General features: G+C 35.3%; 1 protein-coding gene across 1 annotated transcript in view; it reads right to left on the bottom strand.

Moving 5' to 3' along the window:
* ldah (lipid droplet associated hydrolase) overlaps positions 1 to 18,001 on the bottom strand; it is a 70,907-nt gene extending 52,906 nt beyond the window's left edge. The window contains exons 1-2 of the mRNA XM_073827072.1: positions 17,874 to 18,001; positions 15,585 to 15,779 (exon numbers count right to left, since the gene is read on the bottom strand). Coding sequence (XP_073683173.1) covers positions 15,585 to 15,744 — 160 coding nt within the window. The 5' untranslated portion in view covers positions 15,745 to 15,779; positions 17,874 to 18,001. The remainder of the gene's footprint in view (positions 1 to 15,584; positions 15,780 to 17,873) is intronic.
* Positions 18,002 to 19,183: the final 1,182 nt, after the last annotated feature.

A 19,183-nucleotide genomic window follows, 5' to 3' on the forward strand; every position in this document is an offset into this window, starting at 1 on the left:
ATGCGTTGTGGTACTCTTGTGAACGCGCGTCGACTGACATGGGAGAGAAAAAATTGTCCAAGGAAGTTGTTATTTTTGTTTTCTTTGCACACAAAAAGTATACTCCTAGTTTAAAGGAGTGGTTCACTTCCAGAACAAAAAAAAATACAGATTATCTACTCACCCCCTTGTCATCCAAGATGTTCATGTCTTTCTTTCTTCAGTCGTAGAGAAATTATGATTTTTGAGGAAAACATTTCAGGATTTCTCTCCATATAGTGGACGTCTATGGTGCCCCCGAGTTTGAACTTCCTAAAAACAGTTTAACTGCAGCTTCAAAGGGCTCTAAACAATCCCAGCTGAGGAAGAAGGGTCTTATCTAGCGAAACAATCAGTAATTTTCTAAAATGTACGACGATTTTGAAGTTGGAGGAAGAAAATGAGACGGGAGTTTTTCGCCATACTGTAAAAAACACGCAGACCTTGACAAGACAAGAGTTTAAGGTTAAAAAGTATATAAATAGGATATTTTGGAAAATTACAGATCGATTTGCTAGATAAGACCCTTCTTCCTCGGCTGGGATCGTTTAGAGCCTTTTGAAGCTGTATTTAAACTGCATTTTGGAAGTTCAATTCAATTCAATTCAAGATTCCTTTATTGTCATTGTATAAATACAATGAAATTGAAGCAATCCTTGGGTGTAACACACAGTGACATTAAAAAAATACAAATTAAAAGATTAAAAAATACAAATAATAAATAAAACAGAAATAGCAGCAATGTATTTCCTATGTTAGGTAGTGCAATATAAATGTTCAAGTAACCGGTAGTAACAAGTGCAAAATGCAGTATTAAGTATTCCAACTCAGGGGCACCATAGAAGTTCACTATATGGAGACAATCCTGAGATGTTTTCTTTAATATTTTTACGACTGAAGAAAGAAAGACATAAACAACTTGGATGACAAGGGGGTGAATACATTATCTGTAAATTTTTGTTCTGGAAGTGAACTACTCCTTTAATAACATTACGATTGATCCACTGATCAGGGTTCGCACAGATAGGCTACTGTAAAAATTCCAGGATTTAAGGACTTTAAGCATTACTTTTTTGATTTTCAAGGACTTCAAACAGGGATCTTGCTTTTTGAACAATTCAAATTCTAAAAAAAAAAGAGAAATAGATAAATAATAAAATACCAATTAAAAAAATGGCAAAAATTAAGTTTTCTATGGTTTAAAAAATAAAAAAATAAAAATCACGAAATCGATTTGAAATCCTGATCTGAAACAAATGAACTTCTGAGTGGATTCGCAAATCTTTTGATATAGTTTGGGACTTTGGTGTAGATCAGGATTTTTTGGAGTGATTTTGCAAATCTTTTTTTAGATTTTTTTTTTCCCTCAAACAGTAGATCTTTACATATCACAAATCTTTTTATTTCGATTGTGACTTCCCAATGTGAATCAAATAATTTGCAATACCTAAAGTTCTGATCTGGATCAAATGATTCGCAATCCACGCTCCGAGTCCTGTCCTTAAATTCAGAACATCGGAGCGGGTTCGCAAATCTTTTGCTTTAGATTGGAACTTTAGAGCGTGGATCGCGAATCATTTGATTTAGTTTAGGACTTCGGTGCAGGCTCGCGAACCATTGTTTTAGATCAGGAATTCGGAGTGATTTTGCAAATCCTTTTTATTTTTTTATTTTATTTTCCTTAAACAGTAGAACTTTGCATTTCACAAATCTTTTAATTCAGATCGTGACTTCAACTCGTGTATCGCAAATTATTTGATTTGAATCATTCAATTTGCAAAATGATTCACAAACCCTTTTCGATCAAAATCAAATGAATCACGATATGCGAAGCCCAAAGTTCTGATCTAAATCAAATGATTCGTGATACGCGTTTTGAAGTCTCGATCTGAAATAAATGACTCGTGATACGTGACCCGACACGCTTTGAAAAAGTAAATCATTTTAAGACGTAATGATTTAACTGTTTCGGAGTTTCATGATTATAAAATAACTCATTTGTGTTTCACAAGATATTCCACAAGTCATACATGGTGAGTAAATGGTGACAGGTTATTAATTTTTGGGTGAACTCAAACTCATCTCTTTAATATTTTGCTGTGTTGCACCACTTTAGGGCGCTGAATAGTCTCACTAATGATTTTTTTTGTTTGTTTTTGTGTGTGTATTAGTACACCGAAAAGTACAAGATCTCCTCCCCTTTGTTGTGTCTGTTCCATTCCTGTGTTAAAACTATAACAGCCTCTCTATATGGACATCACAGAGCTAATAGTGAAAACTAGCGTTTGCCTCTGTGTGGGGAGAAAGAATGCAAAGGAAGAATGCATTCCTACCAGGAAAAAGAGGACAGAAGCATGAGCTATCCTCTCCTCTCCCACACGTTATCATTTCCCCCTCTCCCCGAGTTCATAAATTCAGGGCTGCTCACCGGGACATTAAACAGATACCCTGCCTGCCGTATCTGACCCCAAGGCTGCCTGGACTACCACACCACTGACGTAGCCCTGCAGGTGCAGGACGCACTCTCACTTTGTCTCTCCTTCTGTCTCACACACACACACACACACACACACACACAGACACAGTCCTGCAGCTTACAAACCACACAGATTCACAAATACACACGAGGGAAGCTACTAAATCAACGCATAAACACCAGCAGTGATGTAGGACCCAAGTGGACATCAAAAAATAAAATACTGAGTTGGAAATATAGAAGAACTTGGCACTTGAATAAAGAGTCTCCTTCTGGTTTAGTCTGTGAATGCTGCATTAAACCAGTGTTGTTTGGGTATCATCAAGATTTTTTCTCAGAATTGCATTATTTAAACTCACAATAGCGAGAAATAGAGTCAGAATTGTGTGATATAAACTCTCAATTGCGAGAAATAAAGTCAGAATTGTGTAATATAAACATTATGAGATATAAACTTGTAATTGCGAGTAACAAAGTCCAGTTTTGAGGGGGAAAAAAAGACTAATATGTTCACAGAATTGCGAGGTCATAACTCCTAATTTTGACTTTTTTTCTCAGAATTGCAATATAAACTCACAATTGCAAGAAATAAAGTCAGAATTATGATGCAAAAACTCACAATTCAGACTTTTTTTCCTCATATATAAACTTGCAATTGCGAGTAACGAAGAATTGCGAGTTTACATCCCAAAATTCTGACTTTTTTTTCTCAGAATTGCGTAATATAAAATCACAATTGCGAGACAGTCAGAGTTGTGTGATATAAGCTTGCAACTGCGAGTTATAAAGTCAGAATTGCGTAGTATAAACTCACGATTGCAAGAAATAAAGTCAGAATTACGAGGTAAAAACTCGCATTTCTGACTTTTCACACAAATGTGAGTATGAATCTCACAATTCTGACTTTTTTGCTCAGAATTATAAGATATAAACTCGTAATTGCGAGTTACAAAGTCCAGTTTTGAGGAGGGAAAAGACTGATATATTCTCAGAATTGCGAGTTTATATCTCATAATTCTGACCTTTTTTTTCTCAGAATTGCGTAATATAAAATCACAATTGCGAGACAGTCAGAGTTGTGTGATATAAGCTTGCAACTGCGAGTTATAAAGTCAGAATTGCATGGTATAAACTCACAATTGCGAGAAATAAAAACTCGCAATTCTGATTTATCTCACAAATGCGTGTTTGTATCTCGCAATTCTGACTTTTTTGCTCAGAATTATAAGATATAAACTTGTATTTGCGAGTTACAAAGTCCAGTTTTGAGGGGGAAAAAGACTGATATGTTCTCAGAATTGCAAGTTTATAACTCATAATTCTGACTCTTTTTTTCTTCAGAATTGCGTAATATGAAATCACAATTGCAAGAAAGTCAGAGTTGTGTGATATAAACTCACATCTGCGAGTTATAAAGTCAGAATTGCGTAGTATAAACTCACGATTGCAAGAAATAAAGTCAGAATTACGAGGTAAAAACTCGCATTTCTGACTTTTCACACAAATGTGAGTATGAATCTCACAATTCTGACTTTTTTGCTCAGAATTATAAGATATAAACTCGTAATTGCGAGTTACAAAGTCCAGTTTTGAGGAGGGAAAAGACTGATATATTCTCAGAATTGCGAGTTTATATCTCATAATTCTGACCTTTTTTTCTCAGAATTGCGTAATATAAAATCACAATTGCGAGACAGTCAGAGTTGTGTGATATAAGCTTGCAACTGCGAGTTATAAAGTCAGAATTGCATGGTATAAACTCACAATTGCGAGAAATAAAAACTCGCAATTCTGATTTATCTCACAAATGCGTGTTTGTATCTCGCAATTCTGACTTTTTTGCTCAGAATTATAAGATATAAACTTGTAATTGCGAGTTATAAAGTCAGAATTGTGTGGTATAAACTCACAATTTTGAGAAATAAAGTCAGAATTATGAGGAAAAAACTCACAATTCTGACTTTTCTCACAAATGCGTGTTTGTTTCTTGCAATTCAGATTTTTTGGCTCAAAATTATAAGATATAAACTTGTATTTGCGAGTTACAAAGTCCAGTTTTGAGGGGGAAAAAGACTGATATGTTCTCAGAATTGCAAGTTTATAACTCATAATTCTGACTCTTTTTTCTTCAGAATTGCGTAATATGAAATCACAATTGCGAGAAAGTCAGAGTTGTGTGATATAAACTCACATCTGCGAGTTATAAAGTCAGAATTGCGTAGTATAAACTCACGATTGCAAGAAATAAAGTCAGAATTACGAGGTAAAAACTCGCATTTCTGACTTGTCACACAAATGCGAGTATGAATCTCACAATTCTGACTTTTTTGCTCAGAATTATAAGATATAAACTCGTAATTGCGAGTTACAAAGTCCAGTTTTGAGGGGGGAAGAGACTGATATATTCTCAGAATTGCGAGTTTATATCTCATAATTCTGACTTTTTTTACTAAAAGTGCGTAATATAAACTCACAGCTGCGAGAAAGTCAGAGCTGTGTGATATAAACTCGCAATTGCGAGTTATAAAGTCAGAATTATGTGGTACTGGTATTAATTCACAATTGCAAGAAATAAAGTCAGAATTATGAGGTGAAAACTTGCAATTCTAATTTATCTCACAAATGCGAGTTTGTATCTCGCAATTCTGACTTTATTGCTCAGAATTATAAGATATAAACTTGTAACTGAGAGTCCCATTTTGAGGGGGAAAAAATACTGTTATGTTCTCAGAATTGCAAGTTTATAACTCATAATTTTGAGAAAAAAAGTCAGATTTGTGAGATAGAAAGTCTAAATGACCTTTTTTAGTTTTTATTCAGTGGTGAAAACGGGCTTCCATAATTTTAGAAAATCAAGTTAAATTAAATAAAATAAGAAATGTTGCTTTAGGCAGCTAGCTGAAGTAAAATATGTTCTTTTTTCACTTTTGTTTCAAGTAACAGAAGTTTTTTTTAATGGTTTTAGTTCAGTATAATAACCATGCATTAAACAGAACATTTTTTGTTTTTTAATGAGTTTAATCTTTCATAGAAAATCAGCAGTTACCACCATTCATTAATATTAAAGCGCAGACAAAAACAGGAACCGAGTTAAACAGGTTAAGGAGACCTGCCGTAAGGAAGGCATTAGCAAGTGCTGGAATTCGTTCATGCAGACAGTGTGTGAAGTTGTCTTTAACTTATTAGCTCCAACATGCCATAAAGCTGATCCAGTCTGCAGAGAGAGAGGAACAAGTGAAAATGCTTATTGACTCTGGCAAACATGCAGACACAAGGGTGACTATAGCCAGATCTCCTGACAGATTGCCCTCCGAGGGTTGTTTCAATCCATTCAAGAGGTATTGTAATCCAGGATAAAAGGCAGTAGGGGAGTTGTCAACCTCAAGAGGTGGAAAAGCTTAGATGGATGAGGAACAATTTACGAATCAATAGAGAATGCCGCAACAGGTATTTTTAATATAACAGTCGGTTTAAACTCAATTAACCCAGTTAATTCATCTTACTGTATTGTTTGACTTTATAAACAGCACAAAAACCTCAAGTTATAAAATAATCAAAAGTGTCAAGCACACTAATAAATAGTAGCATTTACACACACATTTGTGCACGGACTGTGAGGTTGTTTTGATCTGATGCAAAACTTAAGAAAGAAACCATCTCACATGTGAAAAGTCAGACGCTTCTGTTATAAATGGGCAATAAACACTATCATTAAAAAATTTGTGGTCCGTAAAATAAAAAAAAATAAAAATAAAAGTTTATTAGGCAAAGACACAGTCACAGTAAAGACATTTCTAAAAATCAATTTCAAATATATATATATTTTTTTATTTCTATCTATAAGAATCCTGGAAAAAAAATGATCAAGGTTTACACAAAAATATTAAGCAGCACAACGGTTTTCAAAATTGACAATAATTATAGAGCCCTATGATTTCTGCAATGCAAAAAACACAGACGAAATTGTGGAATACAGTCATAAAAATTGAATTTTTAACTGGAACTTTATAACGTGGAATTTGCCAAATTTTGGATGAATAAATATGTCATTATCATATATAAACAGAAATTTAAAGATCTTCACAGCAACCCATCAAAATAAAAGTTTGGTTTAACTTGAAGAAATTGTGACAGAAATATATTACTTAATTAAATGATAGCATAATGGAATTATTAGTAAAACATAATTTAAGGAATATTTAACATACAAATTATTTACCATAATTTATTTACCAGAGAAATGTAAATACATAATACAGTATTCCTGAAAAAGAGAAATAAATAAAATGATAATAAATATAAAAAAAAAAAACAATTAATTATAGATGCTTTTGATTATTAAAATGTTATAAAACAATTAAATTGGAATCCAGAAAATTAATGGAAACACAGAATTTGGCAAAAACAAACAAACAAACAAAAAATCTAAATTAGTAAATTTTAAATAAAAATAGCTGTTGAATTGTGTAAGTTTCAAGATTTAAATTAATTGGATGTGCTTTTTGAAAAAAATGCAATGGAAAAAAAATGACTTTGGAAAAAAATAAAGATTTTTTAGAGCCCTATAATTAGAAATATTTCTTAAAGATTAAATCAGCAATTTATTACGTTTTAAAATATATTAAAACAGAAAAGACTTAAGGACTCGCTTTGGGAGTCTAGGGGGAGGATAAAAGGTCATTGCAGGACTGGCAATCAAACTCAACCTCCGGGTAACATTCCTAAAAGCATTATGCCAGAAATCCTAGAAATGCATGAAAAACCAAAAATAATAACCTCCTTGGCAAGCCCATCATAACTCCTGATCCACCTGCTCATCAAATGCTAGCAAGAGAATCATAATTGCAGAACGTTCACATAATTTTATATAGTTGCAAGGTGGTCAGCGGAGTTGGCTGGAGTGGAGTTGTTCCATGCATGAGCCATGAAAACTGACATAAATATTAGTTTCCATATCCAGAATGAGAGGGAACCCCCTTGGAAACATTTGGTGATAAAAAAGGCCATCTTATTAGGACCATAAGTTAGAGTAAAGTCCACACTGATTAAGGATGGCAAAGATGGCAAAGGAAAGAGGAATCTTTGTAAGATTATTATAAATTAATCAAACAATGTGATACTGTGGGCTATTGAATGCAGCTGGTGGGACAAGCAGAGTGCTTTGCACAGCAGGTTCCTATAAATCAAAACCATCTGGATAGCTATCCCTGACCCACTGAACATCTCTGTGCTTTAAATAGGACTCATCATAAGCAATTGTTCTGCTTTTAAAATAACAACAGGCTTAACAGGCTTTTCTATAAGAAAATTGTGTAAAAGTTCTCTAAAAGAAAGATTTCAAGTAGATAGTTCTTTTAAAACAAGAAGAATAATTGCTTAACTGACTGCTATTTAACTATTTAATGTTAACTTAATAATTTCAGTGCTGTACTATTACCAAGTTATTTGTTATTCCAAGGTAAAGCTTTCAAAATAGGAAACAAGATGAAACACTTCATGCTCGGCAGGGGACGTACAAAACCAGCAATAACACAGCAAACCTGCTGCCATCCAGTGGTTTAGTCAGTTAAGACGGTTAGTGTGCTTCATGAACTGAGGTGATTTAGCAGTATCACACACACACACACACACACACACACACACACACACACACACACACACACACACACACACACACACACACACACACACACACACACACACACACACACACACACACACACACACACACACACACACACACACACGTTGGGTTTACATGTTTTATGGGGACATTCCATAGGCGTAATGGTTTTTATACTGTACAAACCGTACTTTCTATCGCCCTACACCTACCCTATACCTAAACCTAGCCCTCACAGGAGATTGTGCATACTTTTACTTACTCAAAAAAACTAATTGTGCATGATTTATAAGCCTGTTTCCTCATGGGGACCTGAGAAATGTCCCCACAAGGTCAAAATCTACTGGTATTCCTATCCTTGTGGGGACATTTGGTCCCCACAACGTGATGAATACCAGGTACACACACACACACACACACACACACACACACACACACACACACACACACACACACACACATCTCAATGCCAGGACTCAATTGGAACTTAAGCTTTTTGGGAGATACAGTCGAGGTCAAAAGTTTACAAACACCTTGCAGAATCTGCAAAATGGTAATTATTTTATGAAAATAAGATGGCACATACAAAATGCATGTTATTTTTTATTTAGTACTGACATGAATAAGAATTTTCACATAAAAGATGTTTACATATAGTCCACAAGAGAAAATAATAGTTGAATTTATAAAAATGACCCTGTTCAAAAGTTTAAAAACACTCAATTCTTATACTGAGTTCTTACCTGAATGATCCACAGCTGTGTTTTTTGTTTTTTTTTGTTTTTTTTTAGTGATAGTTGTTCATGTGTCCCTTGTTTGTCCTGAACAGTTAAACTGCCTGCTGTTCTTCAGAAAAATCCTTCAGGTTCCACAAATTCTTTGTTTTTTTAGCACTTTTGTGTAGTTCTATGATTTGAGATCCATCTTTTCACACTGAGGACAACTGAGGGACTTATATGAAACTATGACAGAAAGATCAAACACTCACTGATGCTTCAGAAGGAAACACGATGCATTAAGAGGCTTTTTGGAAACTTTTAGAATTTGAAGATCAGGGTAAACTGAACTTATTTTGTTTTCCGGGAAAATGCAGGTATCCTCTGTAGCTTCTGAATGGCAGTGCTAAATGAGAAATATGATATTTAGGCAAAATAAGAAAAATGCACACATCTTCATTCCGTTCAAAAGTTTTCACCCCCCACCTCTTAATGCATTGTGTTTCCTTCCGAAGCATCAGTGAGCGTTTGAACCTTCTGTAATAGTTGCATCTGAGTCCCTCAGTTGTCCTCAGTGTGAAAAGATGAATCTAAAAATCATACAGTCATTGTTGGAAAGGGTTCAAATACACAAAAATGCGGTAAAACTAAAGAATCTGTGAGACCTGAAGGACTTTTTTGAAGAACAGAAGGCAGTTTAACTGTTCAGGACAAACAAGGGACTCATGAACAACTATCACTAAACAAAAAAACACAGCCGTGGTTCATTCAGGTAACAACACAGTATTAAGAGTCAAGTGTATGTAAACTTTTAAACAGAGTCATTTTTATAAATTCAACTTTTATTTTCACTTGTCTTTATGTAAAATATCTTATTCAGGTCAGTACTAAAAAAAAAAAAAAAGAACAAGCATTTTGTATGATCCCTCTTTTGCTAAAATAATTAACATTTTGCAGATTCTGCAAGGTGTATGTAAATATTTGACCTCAACTGTATATGTAAATATAAAATATTATTTGTGTTTGTATCCTTCTCAGTCAGTGTGCTTGTCTCAATAATACAACGCCGCTCCTCATTCTTACAGAGCGAACCTATTAAAACAGTAGCACCTGTGCCGGCCCTGGCGGATATAAGAGCCAAGGGAGCCTCTGGCCAGACTGCAGAGATTATTGCTGTTATCTCTGGAGAAAAGGGCACAGGTTCTACAATAACAGTGCCGGCGTATGGGCTCTCCGTTTCCCATAAAGACTCTATTGAGCACAATGCTCAGTGACATTCAAAGCCTGGTGAAAAGCGGCCCTCTTTAAGGTCATCAGCTTTACCGTACTCTCTCTCCAGGACATCTGCAGTTGGGGTCTCTCTCTCTTTTTTTATATAGTTTACGTCAGAAATTAAAGAAGTGCTATATGCACACTGTGTTTTTTTCACTGTATCCTAAAACTGTTTTCATTTATAATTGATAATAATAAATGTTTCTTAAGCTGCAAATCAGCATATTAGAATGATTTCTGAAAGTCATGTGACAGTGAAGACTGCTGGAAATTCAGCTTTGCCATTACAGGAATAAATTCCATGTTAAAATATGTTCAAAAATCACAATGTTTCTGTATGTTTGATCTATTGATGGTAAGCATCAATACCAACCCAAACTTTTGAACAGTAGTGTAAATCATTCAAGAAAGAGAAAACTACTTTCATGGATAAACAAAGAGGAACTGGGGAACGAGATTTCCTAAGCCTGAAATTTAGTGACAACATAAGACACTTCACTGACAGCTAAACTGCTTTGAGAAGACAATTATAAAAAACATGTGCCATACAGTTATTCAATAAATCATGAACACATGACGACTGCCTAGACATGATTTCTTTCAGCAAAACTAAGCTGTCTTTGTAAGGAACATTCATCAACAGCTATATCTGTGGAAAACATGTTCTACAACTGCAATAATCACAACAGATGACAAAGACGTGAGGATCTCTTGTTCAGTTCAACTTGAATTGAGCCTAATTCTGTCATTTTCTCATCGTCATCTCATTCCAAACCTGTATGACTTTCTTTGTTTCGTGGTACACAAAAGAGTATGTTTTGAACAATTTTACTGGTTGTTCCTTCCATACAATTACTATGAAAGGGACTGGATCTTTCAATCTTCAAAAAAGATGCAAAAGCATCATAAAAGTGGTCCATATAACTTGTGCACTTTACTCCAACGGATTCATATTGATGATTCATATTAATTTGATGCAGAGTTTTTCAATGAATTAGCCACTTTAGCTCACAAAACAGGCCATATTTGTTCATGAATAGGATGCTGCTACATCTGTCATGATCTCAAATAAATTGTCTATGGCTGTTTTCAGGGAAAATATATTCAAATGACAATTTTTTTTAGAACACCTGAAATACAGTAAGTCACAAAAGTGAGTCCACCCCTCACATTTCAGCAACCATTTTAGTATATCTTCTCAAGGGACAAACGTGGATTTATTTTAGAGCAGTGTTTCTCAACTCCAGTCCTCGGGACCCACTGCTCTGCACATTTTGTATGTTTCTGAGTCTGACACACTCAGTTCAGTTCATGAATCTTTCTACTAATGAGCTGATGATCAAAATCAGGTGCCTTAAATGAGGAAGACATACAAAATGTGCAGAGCAGTGGGTCCCGAGGACTGGAGTTGAGAAACACTGTTTTAGAGTAGTCAATCTGCAGCTTGTATAGCAGTATAGATTTATTGTCCCCTGATAATTACTCAACATAAAGCCATTATTGTCAAAATAGCTGGCAACAAAAGTTAGGACAGTTTGTCTTCAGCAAACTGTTTTTGGACTTTCTTGTGAGCCAGCTTTAGATGAGGCTTCCTTCTGGGACGACGCCTATGCAAACCGACTTGTTGTAGTGTGTGGCGTACGGTCTAAGCACTGACAAGCTGACCTTCTACTTCTGCAATCTTTAAAGCAATGCTGGCAGCACTCATGCATCTGTTTTTTGAAGCCAGGTTCTGCACCTGATGCACAGAACGAATTCTCAACTTTGTTGATCGACCCTTGCAAGGCCTGTTCCGAATGGAACCCATCTTGAAAAACCTCTGTGTGACCCTGACCACTGTAGTGTAACTCGGTTTCAGGGTGTTACTGAACCTCTAATAGCCTTGGCCATCTTTGTGGAGAGCAACAAATGTAATCCTCAAATCCTCAGAGAGTTCTTTGCCAGGAGATGCCATGTTGAACATCCAGTGGTCAGTATGAGAGAACTGCACTTAAAGCACCTAATTTTAACTTTTCTAATACAAGATATACAACTATGTATGGTCCTGTCAAGCAGACAAAAACATAAACATGATGAATAAGTCACGTGGCTTTGCATGGTTAAACAACATACTGCTGTTATCACTTAGGGTGTACTCACTTTTGTTGCCAGGTATTTTGACAATAATGGCTGTATGTTGAGTTATTTTCAGAGGACAGTAAATCTATACTGCTATAAGCTGAACATTTACTACTCTAAAATATATCCAAGTTTCATTTCTATACTATTGTCCCTTGAGAAGATATACTAAAGTGGTTGCTGAAATGTGAGGGGTGGACTCACTTTTGTGAGATACTGTATATATAAAGTTAAATTATTTTATTTTTTAATGCTTTAAAATACTTTTTTGAGCCTGGAAGCTCAAGTCTCCATTCGCTGCATGAAAAATCTTAAGTTAAAGCTAGCCAATGAAGCTGAAATTAAGAAACTAAAAAGAACAAATAAGAAAGTTGCATCTAAAGTGCCAGTTCTAACAGTCTTTCTGACTACGTGTAATAATCTCAAACAATATTTTTTGTGCTTAACATCTGCTCCTAAGATACACAGCTTTTCCATGAAGTCAGTGCATTAGAAGCTGCTGTCAAGGGAAGAGCGGTGGCCCGTAGAGCCATTTTCCACTGGGGTTTTCCTCTTGACCCAGGGCCAAGTGTAAAAAAGGTAGACTCCCTACTGCGCTGAACTTTTCTTCATATCCCCTGCATCTGTTGAACTGTGTTATGTCCAATGATTCGATAGCTGTGACGCACTCACCCACCTGTGTACCAATCACTGCTACACAAATTTGGCTAGTTCCATTTAGTTATGTTTATTTATGCCTTGGCAACCAAAACCTAACACAGCTCAGTCGACAATATGCATTTCGCCTCAAGACAGATTTATTTGGTGCTTGGTCTTAATTATGGAAGTGAAGTCACAGGCTTTGAAGTTGAGCAAAAAGTTCATGCAAACATTGTCTGACATTCATAATGTAACTTTCAAAAACGATATATATAGAAATTGCAAAATAAAAAAGGTAATAAAACAGGCTGTGTACATAGCAATGGCCAAGTTAGATACTTTGGGTTGTCTCAAATATAAATAATATAACATAACATAATATAATGTAATATAATAAAAACTCTGAGGGTCAAAAATCTGTAATCTCACTATTTTTACATAAATTTTTAGAACTGTTGAATCATTGAGTTGAAATGTTGAATTGTTGAGTCAGAAAGACTAGTCCTAGACTAGCATGTACTAAGAAGAGCTAAGAGGAAAAAACAATAATAATTTTTCACATTTTTTAATATACTTCTTTGTTTTTTAAAGTATAATAAAACAAAATTTTTAATATAATATAAAATTGTATTATATCATATAAAACACTATTTTAAACTATAAAATATATTATAATTAGGCTGTCATAATCCTGTTTTCACTGAAGCTGGAGTTTTCCATCAAAATAAAAGCTCTACTGCCGTTTCCATCAACATAAAAGCTTAAAAGTGCAGTATAAATTGCTGACAGCTAGCTGTTTAAATGGGTAACGTTACTGCAGTACAAATTCAAAAAGTGTAGAAAGTGTAGAAATTAGTAATTTCCCTACTGTAGTGTAAACCAAATCTAATACCTATGAATTTTTTTTATTATTATTTTGTTTCATTGTTGTTATCATTATTATTATTTTATTCTACTTTGTTTGGCTTCCTCAAACACCAGTGTAAATTTAATTTAGACTGAGATAGTATACCACAAATAAAAAGAGGGTTGAGTCCCCTTTAAAGTTCAGGTACAAGTCAATTCTTTTTTCAGATTTAAGTTCTCTTGGTTAAAATGCGATGCAATCTAGGAAAACCCATCGGAGATCGTGCTGGGACATTTTCATGAAATTTGAAAAATAGTTTGAACGTTAAAATTATCAAAATTAGGTTCATTCAATTACTATTCTATAACATATTGTCTATCATCTCTGAAAATATCTACCCACAATTCACTTATTTAATGCAGAAAAATAGCAAATTATTGCAGCAAGCAGAAATTACTGTGTCTTTCTCTTATGTTAAGAACGCGCTGCGGAGGTGTTTTCTCTTAATACAACAAAAACAGTTAACCTATCAAAATAAACATATATAATATTTATGTAATATATAATAAAGATGTATCCATGCACATTTCCCCTCAGTCCTGTGTAAACTACTGCACAAAAAGTTTTTTTGTTTATTCATTTTTAATATCGTGTGATGGTGAAGCACAAGAAAACAACACAGTCTGAAGCAGCTGCTCACTTTAATGGCCTTGCACATTTTAGTCTGCTCAATCTTGGTGATGTCAGTGCCCTAAACAATGTTATAATGGACGATTTCACATCCAGAGATGAAGGATCGGATGACTTGACAGACAGCTCTTGTTAAACCCATAAAGTAAAACACGTCTTACTTTAAAGGGGTCATCGGATGCAAAACTAACTTTTACATGTTGTTTTAACATTAATGTGTGTTGGCAGTTTGTGTACACAACCACCCTACAATGATAAAAATCCACCCAAAATTATCTTTAAAAGAAATATCCCCTTTTTAAAATCAGGTCATTGTCAGCTTCTTGTCAGTGTGACGAAACACAGTTGATTGACATGAGCGTCTTACCTTAGCCCCGCCCCCACCGAGCTGAAACATTCCTAATACGATCGCCATTGTGTGACTCAGGTGCAGAGGAAGACTCTAATTGAGCGATTGAGGCGTTCTGTTGTTGGATGTAATAATGAACATAGCAGTAGTCATTACTACCGACATCTGAGCTGATTAAGAGGCAGAGAACAACGTTACTTTCGTTTTTAAAAGAAAAGTGCCAATCGATCTACATATGCACCTATGTTCGTGTGAATCATTCGTGATGCAGCTTCACCCACAGCAGAAGTGAGTATAAAGGTTTTTTATGCATCTTTGCAAATGGTCTTTCTTAATAATGTGCTTGTTTCGCTGATAAATGCGGCTAAAGTAAACATTACAGCTCGTAATCCCTCAGCAGAGAGGGGCGGGGCGAGCAGAGCTCATTTGCATTTAAAGGGCCCATGCGATAAAATGAGCTGATATTTTGCAGAGCTGATTTTGACAAGGTAAAAGGGTGTTTTTTTTACACTACTATTGAGAATTTTTTACCAAAGTATATTAGAGACTTTTCATTAAGACCCTAAAGAATCATATGAACTTGTGGAAAATGGATCCGAATCCGATGACCCTTTAAACCGTTCTGGAAAGGGCTTGAACAAGCTTTCATTTGGTTTCAAAAAATTTAAAAGTTATCACAAATATGGATAACAAATAAGGAATGTCTGAACTGTTTTCTGTCATAACATTTTCACTCTTATATTATTTTTTTCTTATACTAAATATATACTGAATAACTATGAATATAATATTACATACTTCGATTTCTTGCCAAGTGAGAACATGACACATCCTACCTGGAATGACAAGGATGAGCATTTTGGGAGGTTTTGGGCCTTTGCTGGCAGCGTGCAGGTCTGTTGGTCCATATTTAAGCAGCTCTGTGATTGCACCTCTGCAGTAAACATACTCTACAGAGGCATCCTCTCCAGGTTCCCCTGATCCTGGACTACACATCACATCAACTGGATCAGCTCCACACAGTTCTGGGCCTAAGTAAAGAAGTCAGACAAAAGTGATATATTACAGTGCCTTGCGAAATTATTCATACCCCTTCATTTTTTTCACATTTTGTTATGTTGCTGCCTTATGTTAAACTACTTTAAAGGTTGTATCAGCGATTTCTAGCCTAAAACATAAAGTGTCAATTTCAGCTGACCTTTCTTCACGATCCGCTCGCTGCCTGCCCCATAAATTGTCTGTGAAAAAACCGCGTCTCTCTGGTCAGCCTAGGGTCCGAGATATGCCAAAAAAACAATCGGCGCTATCAACACACCACAGATAACCAAACAGTGTTCCAACCAATCAGCGTCAGGGGTTTGGTGTTGTGGACTTTCCTACTGGTGCTGGGATGTGAGGGAGGCGGAGCGAAAGTCCACAACACCAAACCCCTGACGCTGATTGGTTGGAACACTGTTTGTTTTTCTGTGGAAAGGTTGGTAGTGCCGATTGTTTTTTTGGCATATCTCGGACCCTAGGCTGACCAGAGAGACGCGGTTTTTTCACAGACAATTTATGGGGCAGGCAGCGAGCGAATCGTGATGAAAGGTCAGCTGAATTTGACACTTTATGTTTCAGGCTAGAAATCGCTGATACAACCTTTAAATTACTTTTTTCCCACATCAATCTACACGGCAAAGCAAAAACGGTTTTTAACATTTGTGCAAATTTATTAAAAATAAAAAACTGAAAAGATCCCATTGCATAAGTATTCATACCCTTTTCTGGAACACTCAAATTTTAGCTTAGGAGCATCCATATTGCTTCTAGATGATACTACACTTTGAGTGGAGTTAAACTGTGGCAAATACATTTGAATGAGTCTGATTTAGAAAGGCACACTCCTCTCAGAAAAGGTCTAACAGCTGAAAATGCATATCAGAGCAAAAACCATGTCCTGAGGTCAAGATAACTGCCTGTAGAGCTCAGTGACAGACGTTAAGGCAATGATCTAGGGAAGAGTTCAGAAACAATCCGCTGCATTGAAGGTTCACAGAAGCATTATCCATAATGGAAGACGACTGGAACAACTAGGACTCTAGAAAATGTCTGCCAGCCCCCATCCAAGCAGACAGAGCTTGAGAGGTGAAAAGGTGAGGCAAAGAATGGCAGATAATTGCCAAATGCAGATGTGCAAAGCCTGTCACATCATACACGAAAGGACTTGAGGCTGTAAAGGTGCTTCAACTATGTACTGAGTTAAGGGTATGAATACTTATGCAATGTACTTATTTCAGTGTTTTATTTTTAATAAATTTGTAAAATGTGCAAATCTGGTTTTTGCTTTGTCATTATTGTATGGAGTGTATGGAGTGTAAATTGATGTGGGGAAAAACTAATTTAAAGCAGTTTAACATAATGCTGCAACAAAACAAAATGAGGAAAAAAATAAAGGGGTATGAATACTTTTGCAAGGCACTGTATATTAAACTCACCACACTACAGCTAAACCACCAATGAGAGATACATGTCTAAAGGGAAGGTAATATATCATATGCAAAAGTACGTATGAATGTTATTTTCTTGATCAGAAAAAGATAATGTAATTAATAAGACTAATCTTTAAACAAAATGTTGAATCAGCCTTTCTGGCCACAAGCTGGAGAACTCTGTCCCAGAATCCCTACGATTATTTCTCAAAAAGACAGCAGTTCTGCTGTGTGATGAAAGTCAACCTCAAATGACAGATTGCAACACACTGGACATTGGAGTTTAGAGTCTGTTATCTTGTTAAGTCCTTTGGTCAGATCATTCAGTTCAGACTTAACATGCATACAGAAACAGCAGAACAGAACAGAACAGAACAGAACAGAATAGAACAGAATAGAATAGAATAGAATAGAATAGAATAGAAGCTATAGTATACAAAGCACATATAATTTACATTCAAGCCTCACTGACAGCTTTTGATTATCTAATATCAAAGCTTGTCCCTGGATAATTTCTTGCTGACATGTCTAAATTGTGAATGTCTTTTAATATAATCACTACTAAACCCATAACGCCCATTCATTAAATCTATCTATGACTTTATACACAAAGTTATAAGATTTAACACGGTTGAATGTCTTCTCTGTATTTCTTACCGAAAGATGATATTCTTTTGAGAGTTTTTGAGCGGAGAAAGTTTGTAAGAAGAGATGTAATGACATTTACCGGCAATCCTCTCAATATAGGTACCGTTAAACACCAAAGAGCGAAACGCTTCCTACTGTTTCTTCTCCTTGATGTTTTTAAAGTCTGAAAACCAACGGAAGCTTATATCGCCACCTACTGTACTGTATGTACTAATTCATCTACACTGACTACACTCGGTGAAAGCAAGCATTTTTTCATTTATTTATTTTTTATAGTTTGGTTATATGTATGTGTATGCCATCTTTTTTTATATTTATACAAATTAACAAATAGTTATCACCTTACTTGCCCAGTTGATTGATTACATTGATAATTGTAAAAAAAAAAAAAAAAACTGTATTACAAGTTTTTTAAAATGTTAGGTTTAAATATTATTCATTATTTAATTAAATATGCGCAATATCTGCATGCATTTCTAGTACAAAATCTAAAAACTGGATTAAGACAATTGTCAAATGTTTTTAGAGAGGGGATTTTTGCTATCTCATTTTGTCACAACATAATTCAGAAAAAACTTAGAACAGGCAGTGTTGTGTATTTTTTTACAGTGTTTGGAAGAATAAAATTTATAAAATTAAGCAAATTATATATGAACAATTCCTTCTGTAAAAACCCTCAGGATATAGACAGGAATAAAAATGTAAGGCATGGTGTGTGTAAGTGCTACTGAAGTGGAGATTTATGGCTCAGTGTAGGAGAAAAAATAACTCATTTTGAGAAAACAGCCTTTAAAAATATGGATTGTGATTGAAATCTATTGACACAAATAGATAAAGTGCTATAAAAGAAACACTTAAAGGGATAGTTCACCCAAAAATGAAAATTTGATGTGTATCTGCTTACCCCCAAGGCATCCGAGATGTAGGTGACTTTGTTTCCTCAGAAAAACACAAACAAAGATTTTTAATGAAAACCGGGGCAGTCTGCCAGCCAAACAATGGTCGTGGATGGGCACCAGACCTTTAAAAGTAAACAAAAACATGCACAGATAAATCCAAATTACACCCTGCGACTCGTGACGATACATTGATGTCCTAAGACAGGAAACGATCGTTTTTTGCGAGAAACTGAACAGTATTTATATCATTTTTTACCTTTGATACACAGCCACGTCCATCTGTCCTGAGCACGAGCTTGTCATCCGGATCGTTACACGTGTAGCGCTCTGGCATAGAATACGCAAACACCGGAAGGGGAAATTGGTGAAAAGTCCTGGATGAGTTTGCGCATGCAAACATAATCTTTTAGCTTTAAATTG

Source organism: Garra rufa, chromosome 21 (genome assembly GCF_049309525.1).
Source record: "Garra rufa chromosome 21, GarRuf1.0, whole genome shotgun sequence".
NCBI lineage: Eukaryota > Metazoa > Chordata > Actinopteri > Cypriniformes > Cyprinidae > Garra > Garra rufa.